This window comes from Rana temporaria, chromosome 3 (genome assembly GCF_905171775.1).
Source record: "Rana temporaria chromosome 3, aRanTem1.1, whole genome shotgun sequence".
NCBI lineage: Eukaryota > Metazoa > Chordata > Amphibia > Anura > Ranidae > Rana > Rana temporaria.
The window spans coordinates 452,092,661-452,107,776 of NC_053491.1; the positions used below are offsets into that span (position 1 = coordinate 452,092,661).

At 44.5% G+C, this 15,116-nt stretch overlaps 1 protein-coding gene across 1 annotated transcript in view; it reads left to right on the top strand.

Annotated features, from left to right (window-relative positions):
• LOC120933437 (venom factor-like) overlaps positions 1-15,116 on the top strand; it is a 161,180-nt gene that overhangs the window by 88,636 nt on the left and 57,428 nt on the right. Inside the window, exons 21-24 of the mRNA XM_040346654.1 lie at positions 46-252; positions 2,748-2,814; positions 9,992-10,078; positions 13,861-14,064. Of these exons, the coding sequence (XP_040202588.1) occupies positions 46-252; positions 2,748-2,814; positions 9,992-10,078; positions 13,861-14,064 (565 nt within the window). The remainder of the gene's footprint in view (positions 1-45; positions 253-2,747; positions 2,815-9,991; positions 10,079-13,860; positions 14,065-15,116) is intronic.

The window sequence follows — 15,116 nt, forward strand, 5'->3', positions numbered from 1 at the left end:
GATCATGTGTTTTTTGTATTTATATATATTATTTGTCTGGTTTAGGTACGTGTGGAGTGGACTTACAATGAAGAATTCTGCAGTCTCTCCACTGCCAAGAGTAAATATCGCCAGTTTGTGACTGTAAAGGCCGCCTCATCTCTGGCTATACCCTATATCATTGTTCCTCTGACTTTGGGCTATCATGACATTGAAGTGAAGGCGGCCGGACAGGCTGTCGCAGATGGTGTGAGGAAGAAGCTGAAGGTCGTGGTGAGTACATTAGATTATGTTGGAGCCTCTGTCAGCTTTTTATTGCTGCCTGGGTCTCTGTTATTCCATCACATATTCCTTTATTCTTTTTCTATATCATATATCTACGTATATTCCCTTTTTCAAAACTCTAGTCAGTACAGAAAAATTTGTGTTGATTTGTCAGAAATATAGTATGATCATACCTTACTCTTTCGTATGACAATACAGCTCTGGTTTCTAAAGCATGTGGTGTCAGCCATTCCTACTAAACTTGTGATAAATTACAAGGAACACAGACCTCTCCTTATCTCCTCCCCCTCCTCATCACTATAATCCCTAATCTCTCCCCTATCCCTCCTCATCTTGTTCCTCCTCCTCATCGCCATAGCCCCTCTTCATCTCCTCCCCCTTAAATTCTCCAACCCCTCCTTATCTACTCCACAACTCTCATCTCCCTCCCCTGCTCTCTCCTCATTGCCATAATCCCTCCTCACCCCCCCCCATCTCCATAACTGATTTCCAACCCCCCTCTTCATCTCCTTCCCCCTTCTTATCTCTATAACTCTCCTCATTCCCCCACCCTCCCCTCTCCTAATTTCCATAATCCCTATTCATCTCCTCCTCATCGTTTCCCCTCTTCTCTCCTCAACTCTATAACCCTTCCTTCGCCTCATCTTCGTAATCATTCTTTATCCCTCCTTATCTCCTCCCATCTCCCCATCTCCATAACCCTTCTTCATCGCCTTCCTCCTCCTCATTTGCACAATCTCTTCTTATCTCCATAATCCCTCCTCACCTACACAACCCATCCTCATCTTCGTAATACCCCCTCATCTCCGTAACCCTTCCATATCTTTGTAACCCCTCCTCATGTCCATAACCCCTCCTCACCTCTGTAACCCCTCCTCATCTCTGTAACCCCTCCTCATCTCCATAACCCATCCTCATCTCCATAACCCGATTCTCATCTCCTTAACCCCTTCTCATCTCCTTAACCCCTCCTCATCTCCTTAACCCCTCCTCATCTTTGTAACCCCTCCACATCTCCGCAACCCCTCCTCATTTCCGTAACCCCTCCAGATCTCCGTAACCCCTCCTCATTTCAGTAACCCCTCCACATCTCTGTAACCACTCCTCATCTCATCCTTCCTCTTCATCTCGTCCTCCCTCTTCATCTTCATAACCTCTCTGCATCTCCATAACCCCTTCTCATCTCCTTGACCCCTTCATCTCCCCCCTCATCTCCGTAACCCCTCCTCATCTCCGTTTCCCCTCCTCATCTCCGTTACCCCTCCTCATCTCCGTTACCCCTCCTTATCTCCTTAACCTCTCCTCATCTTCGTAACCCCTCATCATCTTTGTAACACCTCTTCATCTTCGTAACCCCTCCTCATCTCCATACCATCTTCATCTCGTCCTCCCTCTTCATCTCCATAACCTCTCTGCATCTCCATAATCCCTTCTCATCTCCTTAACCCCTTTTCATCTCCCTAACCTCTCCTCATCCCGTCCTCCATTTTCATCTCCATAGCCCCTCCCAATCTTTATACCTCTCTTTTTGTGTACAGTCAGAGAACAAAGAAAATGATCAGATCACAAGATTTCTAGCAAAATCAAGGGGTATTTTTTACACTTTTAAAACAGATACAACAAAACACTTTCAATTATGGGCCAGATTCAGGTAGGACTTACGCCGACGTATCTTCTTATACGCCGCGTAAGTCCATGGATGCGCCGTCGTATCTATGCGCTGTATTTTTGAAACCAGATACACCTGAATTCTGGCTCCATCTGACCGACGTAAGTCTCCTATGCCGTCGTATCTTGGGTGCATATTTATGCTGGCCGCTAGGGGCGCTTCCATTGATTTACATGTCGAATATGTAAATGACCTAGATACGCCGATTCACGAACGTACTTGCGGCCATCGCAGTAAGCTACGCCGTTTACGTAAGGCGTACGTCCGGCGTATAGTTATCCCTCATAAAGCAGGGGTAAGTCATGTTAGGTTATGGACGTCGGAACAGCCGTCGGATTTAACGTTCTTTACGTAAGTCGTACGTGAATGGGGCTGGGCGTAGGTTACGTTCATGCCGTACGCATTGAGCTGTCGTTTCTTAGGGAGTATATGCAACGTGATTCTGAGCATGCACGCGCATGCGCCGTTCTTTCGGCCATTCATTTACATGGGGTCACTGTTAATTTTAATACAACACGCCCACTACCTTCCAAATTTGAATTAGGCGGGCTTACGCCGGCCCATTTACGCTACGCCGCCGTAACTTAGGGAGCAAGTGCTTTGTGAATAATGCTCTTGCCTCTCAGAGTTACGTCGGCATAGCGCATATGAGATGTGCTACGCCCGCTCAACAATACACCAAGCTATCTGAATCTGGCCCTATATGTTTAGCAGATCAAAAAGAGCAAATAAGAGAAGTTAATTATTGGGGTTTACATACACTTTAACTTTTGAAAGAAAAAGATTAATGCTTTATACATCTGTTTTGTTTCAGCCGGAAGGAAAACGAGTTGTGCATACCTTAACAAATGTTGTTTTAGATCCAGAGGGAAAAGGAAGAGGTCTGTACTTGTTTATTCTTTGGATAATATTTGTTACATCTGTGTTTAATTTGCAGTTATTGTACAGGACGTCTACCAAATACTGGATACCATTGGAATAAAATTGCTCATTGTCTTGTCGTGTTTGGACTTTAGAGAGAGATAGAGATTTAGAGAGATTTTGTTTTTCATTTTCCCTGCATGTCATTGGGTATTCTTTGCAAAGTGAAGCTTTACCTCATTTACTAAGCTATGAAGCAACTGCACTTTGCAAAATGCACATTCTATTTGCCTTTAGTAAGTTAACCCCACTGTATCCTTTGATTTCCAGTCAAAGGAAGTGAAAGAAAAAAGCAGACATCAAAAGACAAAAACCTGGCTAAGGTTTTCATGGGTGTGGTGTGTTAACATGCAATGCATTAGGCAGCCCATTTATAATGAATGGGCTGCCAACACACCCTAACATGGTAAAAGTTGTACATTTGCTTTTTTGTGTATTGCAACGCGCTAGAGTACGAGTGCATTAAAAAAAAGAAAACGTCCTAAGTCCCGATTGGCCACAAGTCCTAAGTAGGGATGAGCCGAACACCCCCCCCCCCATTCGGTTTGCACCAGAACCTTCGAACGGACCGAATGTTCGCGCAAACATTTAGAACCCCATTGGGACTTACGTTCGAATTCAAAAGTGCTAATTTTAAAGGCTAATATGCAAGTTATTGTCGTAAAATGGGTTTGAGGACCCGGGTCTTGACCCAGGGAACATGTATCAATGGAAAAAAAAGTTTTAAAAATGGTCGTTTTTTTCTGGAGCAGTGATTTTAATAATGCTTAAAGTGAAAAAAAAATTTAAAAATTCCTTTAAATATCATACCTGCTGGGTGTTACTATAAGAAAGTAATTTAAAACTGCTTGCGGCTTTAATGTAATGTCTGCAATATGGATGAAAATCATTGAGAAAAATAGCATGGGTTTCCCCGCCCCCTCCCCCCAGGTCATTACAAGACCCTTTGGCCCTATATACTTTTAACAGCAGTATACAGGCGGTGCAAACAAGACAGGGACTGTAGGTTTGTTGTTAAGTAGAATCTGTTTGTAATTTTGAACTGGTACTTTTTTAAAGTATAGCTCCAGACAAAAAATCTATTTTTAAGCTTTTTGAAAAACATATAGAGGGGTTATCACCCCTGTAACATTTGTTTTGCTGTCTGTGCACATCTGTTCAGAAGATTGCACCTCACTTTCTGTCCCAATGACAAATGATTATTTCAAAATTTGTTTTTTTTGGTGCCCCTCGGCCTCCTGACTGTGTTTTTAAAGGTTCAACTTCACATCTATGCGATGCATCAGAGTATGTGCCTTGCTGCAGAACAGCCTATTAATTTGAGAATGAACTGCCTGCCACCCCTTAATAGCACCAAAATGCATGGGCCTTTTTTTTATTTTATTTTGTAATGCCGCTGCATCAAAATACATGGTGCTTTTGTTAGCATGCATTTTTATTTTTGTGATTTTTTTATTTTATTTACACACATTATATATAAATATATATATATATATATATATATATATATATATATATATATATACAGCCCTCAAAATTTCCACTCGCCTACTAGCATTTGGCGAGTGGATTTAAGCTGGGGGCGAGTGATGACAGGGCTGCATGACCAATCTCCCTCCAATCTGTGCCTATACTTAGAGTCCCAATGAGATTGGCGGCCGAATAGGAAAGGTGCATGCTCTGGAAAAGTAGTCTGTTGAGCCGCGCACAGGCAGAGCAGTACACAGGTGCTCTCCTTACAATTCTCATTAAGCCATGGGACCTAACAGTATGACCTCTCTGAGCCTGCCCCCCTCCCCCGGGCCCCGACCAATGTAGCTGGAGAGCAGAAAGTAATGAGTAAGGTGGAGGATTGCAAAAATTACCACTCCGGTGCAGCGCTCACTGAAAGTTGCCCTGACATGAGAGCGGCAGCCTTCTAGTTTGTGCAGTTTTCTTCTCCTTGTGCTCTATGTAAGTTTAGCCTGAGCACTGTGAACAGACTGGTCTCAATGTGTGCTGTGCGCTGTCAGTGTGCGCTGTGCTATGGTGTCAATGGCTGTGCAGTTGTGTGAATCTCAGCGCTGGATTGTACTCCCTCCCGCTGTGCTGCAGCTCCTCTCTGCCAGCCTGAATAAAAGGAGGAAGTGGGGACATGCAAGCGTGGAGCCGCACACACAGGCTCCTGATGAGATGAATGGGAGAGAGAGAGAGGATGGATAGGAGTTGCAGAGGAGACAGCAAGAGAATGGGGACGAGACCCAGTTCTAGTGCCCTGTCCCTCTGGTCTGCCCCCAGTGCCCTATCCCTCTGGTCTGCCCCCAGTGCCCTGTCCCTCTGGTCTGCCCCCAGTGCCCTGTCCCATTTTGTTAAAGTTGTTGTTGGTAATATTTAATTTTGTAACTTGATTCTGCATAAAACATTGTCATTCCATGAGATAATCTACGAGGGTGTGTTTACGGGTGCAATTAGGCGCAGGGCAGTGTATGAATTAGGTGGGGCAACTGGTGGCGAGTAACTCTTGAGGCCTGGCTAGTAGCTCAGGACTTGAAATTTTGAGCCCTGTATATATATATATATATATATATATATATATATATATATATATATATAAATAAAATGTGTGTAAATAAAAAAAAATCACAAAAATAAAAATAAAATGCATGCTAACAAAAGCACCATGTATTTTGATGCAGCGGCATTAAAAAATAAGATTAAAAAAAAAGGCCCATGCACTTTGGTGCTATTGAGGGGTGGCAGGCAGTTCATTCACAAATTAATAGGCTGTTCTGCAGCAAGGCACATACTCTGTGCGTGTAAATAATAAAAAAAAAAATCACAAAAATGCATGCTAACAAAAGCATCATGCATTTTTTTGAGAATCGTGATCTTCATTCTAAGTAAAAGAATTATGATTCTCATTTTTCCCAGAATCGTGCAGCTCTACTGCCTTTAGGAATTAATATGAGAAACACCAGCAAATCTATTGACATAGCTTTAGGTGCACACAGTACAGAGGATACAGACAGTACACCACGTGAGAATACTGCAGCTAGCACAATCACCTGCCTGCCAGTAAATTAGGAAGAGCGGATCTAGCTAAACTCAATACAGTATATAAATATATATACAACACCTGGGATGCATTTATATCCTCTACACACTGTGGCCCGGATTCAGAAACAAGATACGACGGGGTATCTCCTGAGTGTGGGCCATCGTATCTATGCGCCTGATTCAGAGAATCAGTTACGCATACATAGCCCTAAGATCCGACTGGTGTAAGTGTCTTACACCGTCGTATCTTAGGCTGCATATTCTCGCTGGCCGCTAGGTGGCGCTTCCGTATAGTTACGCGAGGAATATGCAAATTAGTATTTACGCCGATTCAGAAATGAACGACCGCCCAGCGCTTTTTTTTTACGTCGTTTGCGTTAGGCTTTTTCCGCCGTAAAGTTACCCCTGCTATATGAGGGGTATGTGCGGCGTATCCTATGTTAAGTATGGCCGTCGTTCCCGTGTCGAATTTTGAAAATTTTACATCGTTTGCGTAAGTCGTTCGCGAATAGGGCTGGACGTCATTTTTTTCCAATACGTCCTTGCGGCGTACTTTGGCGCAATGCACACTGGGATATTTTACGGACGGCGCATGCGCCTTTTAAAAAAAAATGTCAAAAACGCGGGGTCAAGTAAAATTTAAATACCAAACGCCCCCAACATCTCCATTTGAATTAGGCGGCCTTACACTGCAACACATACGTTACGCCACCGTAACTAAGGGCGCAAGTTCTTTCTGAATACAGAACTTGCGCCCAAAGTTACAGCGGCGTAACGCATCGGAGATACGTTACGCCGGAAGAAAGATGCGCTCAGGTATCTGAATCTAGCCCTGTAACTCTAACTGACTAGCCTGCCTGCCTGCTCTATCTAACTCCAAAAAATGACATTCTCTCTCTCTCTCTGTAAACCACCAACACACTACACGAGGCCGACTTCCAGGCAGCATTATATAGTGTGGGGCGTGTACTAAAACCCCTGAGCCATAATTGGCCAAAGCCACCCTGGCTTTGGCCAATTATGGCTCTCTGTTTTTTTGCGCGCTGTGATTGACCAAGCATGCAGGTCATAGTGCATGCTTGGCCAATCATCAGCCAGCACTGCACTGCGATGCCACAGTGAACTATGGGCCGTGACACGCCACTCGAATTTGGTGCGAACGGCCCAAAACGATCGTAATTCGACAAACGGTCGAACATACGATCTTTGAGTCGAACATGAGTTTGACTCGAATACGAAGCTCATCCCTAGTCCTAAGTCCTGATTGGCTGGGAGGCAAAGTGACCACCAGGACATGGGAGGAGACTCAGGGGGGAAGCCGTGACCTGGATGGGATAAGTGCGGGGCTGGCGGGGGGCCTGGTGGGCGAATATTCAGAACCAAAATACGAAAAAACGAAATTATCCGAATGTAATTGATTTGTTAAAATTGTATTAGACATGTGCAATTCATTTCGAATTGTTTTTTGGGCAACATTTCCATATATCTGTTCATTTGGAAGCATCCGAATGAACGAAAGATTGTTTGACGAATGCGTACAAAAACGAATTGTCAGTAAGAACAAAAATACAAAAGAACGAAAAGTTATTCAACCTACCAGTTTATCAAATCAATTACATTCGGATAATTTCATTTTTAGTATTTTCGTTCTGACTATTCGTTATTGCTGAATATAATTCATCGGCTTTCCGGATGGGTACAGTGGTAGTGTGTTATCTCTCAATATGAGCTTATCCCTTATTCCCTTTACTGCGTCAGACTCAGTGGCCAACCACTCCCTACCCCCAGGGCTCAATTGATTGCTTAACGTTTACCCTCACTCCCTTCCTCCCACCGCTGATTCGCTAGCCGGTCGCCCCGCACTTATCCCATCCAGGTCTCGGCTTCCCCCTTGCGTCTCCTCCCATGTCCCGACGGTCACTTCTCCTCCCAGCCAATCGGGACTTAGGACTCGCAGCCAATCAGGACTCAGGCATTTTTTTTTAATTGTCGCTCTTTTTATAACGCAAAAAATAAAAACTGGAGAGATGATCAAATACCACCGAAAGAAAGCTCTATTTATGGGGAAAACAGAATGTCAATTCTGTTTGAGTACAACGTCGCACGACCACGCAATTGTCAGTTAAAGCGACAGTGGCATATCGCAAAAAATAGCCTGGTCATTTAAGGGGCAAATCCTTTCTGATCCTTAAATTGTTAAACAATCTATTTGCAACTGTACATTCAAGAGCAAAATGTAGGGTTCCTAGGGTTACAATGACATCATCAACCTAGGCCAGGAAGTGTGTAAAGGCTACAGGACACCTCCCTCTCACCTCATCTCTATAACATAGGAGGTTGCGTTCTGTGGTCTGCAGGACGAATTTGAAACAGTGCTAACCGCTAACAGTCAGTACATGCAGAGAGCACCAGGAAGTTATCAGTTCACTAAATTTCTGCCAGGATCAACAAGTTTTTTTTGCACTTATTGAACAGATATAACAAAAGACTTTTGATGGCATATTTAACCTCCTTGGCGGTATTCCTGAGTGTGGCTCTGGGTTAAATTTCAGTATCATTAGCAATAACCCCGAGCCACACTCAGGATTGCATTGCAGGATCCTGGTGCAGGTTACTTACCTTGTCACCAAGATCCTGTGATGTACCCCCACTGTGTCCACGGGCTGTGTTCTCCCCCCGATTCCTCTGTGTGCAAGGCTCCGTTCCCTGCGAGCGTCGCAACGCACAGGGGCGGAGCCCGACGGCAAATAAAAAATTGCAAAATTCATAATACATACAGTACACTGTAATCTTACAAATTACATTACTGTATGAAATAATTTCACATCCCTTTTCTCCCTAGTCCTCTGTCCAGTGTCCTGCATGCAGTTTTATATCACATATACTGATCTTTCTGCCTGGAAACTGGAGATTGTCCATGGCAACCAAAAAGTGTCCCTTTATGTTAAAAGTGGTTTTAGACCAGCCAGAAAACCGCATTAGTAAATAAGAACACTTGCAGAATTGAGCGATAGTGAATAGTGGGGAAATTCATTTTATTATAATTATTATATTATTATTTTTTATAATTATTTATTATATTATAATTTATGATTTTGTGTTTCAAACTTTATCATACCCGGGATGTCTTCTAGACTCTTGTTTGGACAGATTTAAGTGTGTTATTACTAAGAATAACAGGCCTACAATATAAAAAAAACAAATTTCTATGCAAAACAATAGTACCGATTTGAGACACAAAAATCTGTCATAATCATACCGCCAGGGTGGCTATCAGACCAGAGCAAATAAAATAAGTTTATTGTTAGGCTTTTAAGTGTATTTCCACTTTTACAGCCAAACTGGGATAACATTCACTTTATATTTGTTACAGCAGAACTTTGTTCTAAATGTACTAAAGGAAAAAAGTCTGTGCTGTTGCTCCAGAACTTAGTAAATGAGCAGAAACTCTGCTGACTTCCATCATCCAATCATGTGCAAGCAAAGATGCTTTTTTTTTTTTGTGTGTGTTTTTTTTTCCTTGCACGCGATTGAATATTCTTTGCAAACTGAAGTCTTACCTCAATTACTAAACTCAGGAGCATCTGCAAACTTTGCAAAGTGCACAGTCTTTTTGCCCTTAGTAAACTAACCCCAGTGTGTCACTTTTTGTCAGTGGGGGACAGATTGTGAGTTTCCACTCACATCCAAATGTACTACTATTGTTATTTTAAAAGCATGGGGTGGGCAGATTGTTTTCTCTTTTGCTGGAATTGTCTTTAATATTACCAGTGGCAGCTGGTGTTTTTTTGGTGGGGGGGGGGGGGTTTGGGGGCAAACAACCCTCCTCCCAACCCCCCAGTGGTTGGTGGTATCTCAGTCAGCTTGCCCCCCCCCCGCACACTTCTCCAAGCAGGCCCTGGCAGATGGGTTGTGAGCTCCGGCTCTGGTGGCAGCGGGCTCTGGTGGCAGCGGTGGGCTTCGGTGGGCAGAGGGCTCGGGTGGTGGGTTGCAGGCTGCACTTTGGCGGCAGCATTTTAACATTTGTGCAAAAAAAAAAAAAGCCCAGGCATTGAAAGGATTAATTTGTTAATGTTGTTCTGTTAATATTTCATTCTGCAGCTGGAGTACAAGAGGAGTTGGTCAAAACAGTGGAAACAAAAAATGTTGTTCCCAATACACAAATTGAGACCCATGTCACTGTCCAAGGTAAGTGTTAGAGAGATACAGTAATTGCTTCGTCCAAATAATGCTGTGCCCTGGGCTACATCCTGAGATCACATCATCACCCTTAGTTGAGTTACAAAGTATGTCCATTACAACCACTTTTACTTACAGGTAATGCCTCGTACACACGACCGAGAATCTCGTTAGGAAAAACGTGTCGTTTTCCCTCATGAGATTCTTGGCAAGAAACCCTTGCCGCCCGAGTGTACAGACTTTCGTTTCAAAAGAACCGCGGAATGGAATTCATGCGTCCGGTGCGTGGATTGGGGGGCGGCATTATGGGCTGCCGCTGTTGGCAAGTATTTCAATGATTAAGACATGCCCCCAGAACTACTTATTCCAAGGGTGTGGGCAGGCTGGGAAATAATTTACACCAATCAGCCATAACTTTATGACCCCCCTAATATTGAGTAGATCATCCTTGTGCCACCAAAACAGCCTTGACCGAGACATGGACTCCATTAGGCAAGCTTTCAGTAGTGGATCCTTTAAGCCCCTGCTGCCTTACATTCATCTCATACTACATCCTGATGCCATCTCTTCCCCAGGTAAGTGACGCACACACACCCAGCCATCCATATGATGTAAAATAAATCGTAATTCATCAGACCAGGCCACTTTCTTCCATTGCGCTTTGTGGTCCAGTTCTGATACTCATGTGCTCATTGTACGCACTTTTGGCTGTGGACAAAGGTCAGCATGGGCAACCTGACCAGTCTGTGGCTGCACAGCCTATACACAGCAAACTGCAATGCACTGTGTGTTCTGACACCTTTCTATCAGAACTAGCATTAACTTTTTTTAGCAATAGTAGCTCTTATATTGGATCAGACTACACAGGCCTGCCTTCGCTCTCCACATGCATCAATGAGCCTTGGCTGTCCATGACCCTGTCGCCAGTTTGAGAATTTTTCTTCCTTGGATCACTGGCCACTGCAGACTGAGAAGATCCCACACGATCTGTAGTTTTGGAGTTATTCTTACTCACTTAGTCATCTATTTGACAACAGTCTGACTGTTGTCAAAGTCACCAAATATAAAACACTGTCAAAGGCATAAGTGGTTGCAGGGGTCACAATCGCAACCCCACCCCTAGCTCCAGGGGGCCCCTGAAGCCTCACTGTCATATTATTATATCCTTCACAAAGTCCAGCTCCGATCTGCCCACAGCCAGGCTCCAGAACTGGGCTTACACTTTGCCTTTCACAGTCCACACCTCTCCATTCTCATTGGCTGGGGAGAAGCTGTAGGACATTTGTTGACTGGAGAGTACCATGGGGTGAGAACAGCCCAGGATGGGGAAATAAAAAGAAAACAAACTCCTGCGCACGGGTGGATTGTCCAAAAGTTATTCAATATTCCACATGGAACACACCAACAGTGTCAAGGACAGGTAACAGAGGCCTTGCTGCCCTTCGTGGACGGGGAATGTCCTAATAGAAAACAACAAAAGCAAAGAAAGAAAGGCGCACCATCCTAGTGTGTTACCGTTGACAGATTAATTAAAATAAAATGGTAATAAAAAAGTTGTGATAAAAAAGTGGTAATAAAAAAAAAAAAAAATGTTTTTTATTACCATTTTATTTTAATAAATCTGTCAACGGTAACACACTAGGCTGGTGCGCCTTTCTTTCTTTGCTTTTGTCAGGATGGGGAAATGTCTGAGCTGTGTGCATGGAATGGTAACCGAGCTCAGCGAGTTAGGAGGAGAGTGCCATCCTTTAGCCACGATGGCACCAATGTCACTGATGAGGTAAGACAATGCTCAGTGTCTCCTAGTCATTAGCTGTGATTCTCTGTACAACCCCACCTGGGGATGTCCGCTTACCCCACCTCCCTGGCAACTGGGGAAAAGACACAAACCTCCGGGAGGTGACATTCCCCCAACACCTGCCAACACTGATAGAGAAACCTTCAGAAATTGCTAAAACAAACTCCTTAACACCTCCTGAGGGGCCCCGAGGGGCTGCAGGCTCCAGATTTTGTGTCACATGGATTTGCCCCCCCCAGATCTAAGTTGTACCCCCCTGCCCACAAATCCCCCTGACTACCCCCTCTGCCCTGGATGTTATGCCCGGCCGATATGCTCCTTTCCCATTACAGCACTCTATACTGCTCCTCCTCTGCAGTGCTGAAATCAACATTCCTTTTCAACAAAGCCAGTTAGCCCCGATCTGTACAAGGTGTATCTGCCTACTGCAACTACACTGTTGGAAAAACAGTTCTGTCACGTGACCTGCCAGGGGTCCCTGTCCTCTGATTCTCCATTGGTGATCCCTGTCCTCTGATGTAAGGAGGAACTCTGGGAACTCAAAACTCTTAAGCCACTTTGAGTATCTTGGCATGCGGTGAGTGTATCTGCACACACAGTGAAAGTTGTGGGAGGTAGTGGGGGGGGGGGGGCAGGTCATCTTTTGCATAGGGGCTCACACGCTTCAAGCTTCACTTCTGGTCAAGGAAATCCTGTTCTTCTTCTTTACAAATGATAGCTTATAGTTGGTAGTCACTTGCTGTCCTTACACTGTTATTACTAGATTTTGTAGCCTAATAACCCACCAAATACCAATGCCACTTTTTGGACTAATTGAGCCTCATAATGTTGAATTCTTTAGAATGAATACATTAGTAGCCATCTATTGATTATATTACATGGCCTGTTCTGTGGCCATCTATGGGGGGGTTCTTGGATGCTCTACTGGTCCAGCTGCCACAGCATTGTTGTTCAGTAACCCTGTGCCACTGTGTTTCCACTTTTATACTTTGGCCTGCCTGAGCACACACTGCCTAAACCAGGGATCCTCAAACTACGGCTCTCCAGCTGTTGTAGAACTACACATCCCATGAGGCAATGTAACACACTGACATTCACAGACATGACTAGGCATGATGGGAATTGTAGTTCCTGAACAACTGGAGGGCCGTAGTTTGAAGACCCATGGCCTAAACTGTAGTTACATGGCGTTATGCCCTTAGGGGGTCTATTTAAAAATTAAAATTATGAAACAAAAAAAAATGCAATGTGGCCGTTATAGGCATTGTGCTCCACCAGCTTTACAAATGTACATTGTGCGCTGCCAGCTTCAGGAGTTGGAGCACATAATAAATTAATGCAATTTGTTAAAATAAAAGTCAAGGAGATAGCATTGTCACACAACCCATCAAAGTCACATGACCATTTCTCCTCCAATGACAGAGTTCTCTCTGCAGTGTTAAGAACTCGATGAAGAACCACCGGCTTAAAAACAGAGCCTGCATTTTATAAATGGGCTGTACAATGCAGGCTGCAGTGTTGAGTAATACTGCTAAGTATAACAGAGCGCTCTCCATTATATATTGACCCCTTTTTGTACATACACAGCTAAGCTCTTTAGCTCGTGGAAGACTTGCACAGCCTGTGCTGTGGTACATGTTGATTATACATGTACAACTTGGAGGCAGCAGTTTACATTTATTTATTGGCCACTGGATTAATTAGCTGGTTGGGGACAGATATCTCCCAGAGAACAGAGAGGTTTATATGAGGAAAGCAGCAAGTCCTCGGGTTGCTGTGCTCCCATGGCCCACAGGAGTTCTGTCACTTGCTGCAATCCTAATTCAGCGCTGATAGTGGTGCACAAGTGATACATCTAATCCTTTCTTCCCTTGCTTTCCCTGGGTAGCTTTTTTTTTTTTTTTAGCACAGCAATTTGTTTGAGGGGTGGGGGGGGGGGGTAAAGAGCACATTCCCGGAGATCAGCTTTAACTCAGCTCTTTGCAATTCTCAGGGACAGCAATTAGCCAGCTGGTGGAGAAAGGCATCGATGGAGCCAATCTGAATCACTTGATCAGACCACCTGGAGGTTGTGGAGAACAGAACATGATGGCTATGACTCCCACTGTGATTGCCACTCATTATCTGGATGCTACCAGGCAGTGGGAAAACGTTGGCATAAATCGCAGAACAGAGGCCATCCAGCACATCAATACTGGTAAGAAATAAAACTTTGTACTTTCTATATGGGCTATGGTGGACACAGTCTACACGGTACCCTTCTAAAATCTATAACTATGGTGCAATGCCCTTTGTCATGGTGCCGCCTGGATTTTTGAGAAGTATAAGCTTATGCCACCCTATTTCCAAGCAGCCATGCCCCAAAGATGCCACGAAAGCCAGCTAAGTTGGAAAAGGGCAACGCCAGAGCTGTATCAAAGGAACCTCTAGCAACTTCTGGAGGAACTCAAGTTGAAAATAGCTGCCCCACAGACCAGTGGTGTATTTAGGCTTTGTGCTGACCTAGGCCTGACTAAACTCATGCACCCCCTAATTAAATTATGAGACACCCCTTCCTGTCAAGGCCACACCCTTTCCTGTCCCTATCATCTGTAAACCCCACCCCTACCTCTTTAGGCTCCACCATTTCCTCTCAGAGCTTCACCTCTTCCTCTCTGTGGGTACCAAGTGCCTACTTGTATATTTTGTTGTTTTGTATACCATTTCACATGTTGTATCTATTATTTTCAGTGCCCATCAGTACAGTCCCACCAGTGTCCATCAGTACAGTCCCATCGGTGCAGGCTTTTCAGTGCCCATCAGTACAGTCCCACTAGTGTGACCTTATTAGTGCAATTTATCAGTGCCCATCAATACAGTCCCATTAGTGCAGCCTTATCAGTGCAGCCTATTAGTGCCCATCAATACAGTCCCATCAGTGCAGCCTTATCAGTGCCGCTTGATACAGTGTGCAGAGAGCAAGCATATACTTTCTTTGCATACAAAAACATGGGGGGAGACATGCTGCATGGGGGGGAGACATGCTGCATGGGGGGAGACATGGCTACATGGGGGAGACATGCTGCATGGGGGGGGGGGAGACATGCTGCATGGGGGGAGACATGCTGCATGGGGGGGAGACATGGCTACATGGGGGGGAGACATGCTGCATGGGGGGGAGACATGGCTGCATGGGGGGAGACATGGCTGCATGGGGGGAGACATGCTGCATGGGGGAGAGACATGCTGTATGGGGGGGGAGACATGCTA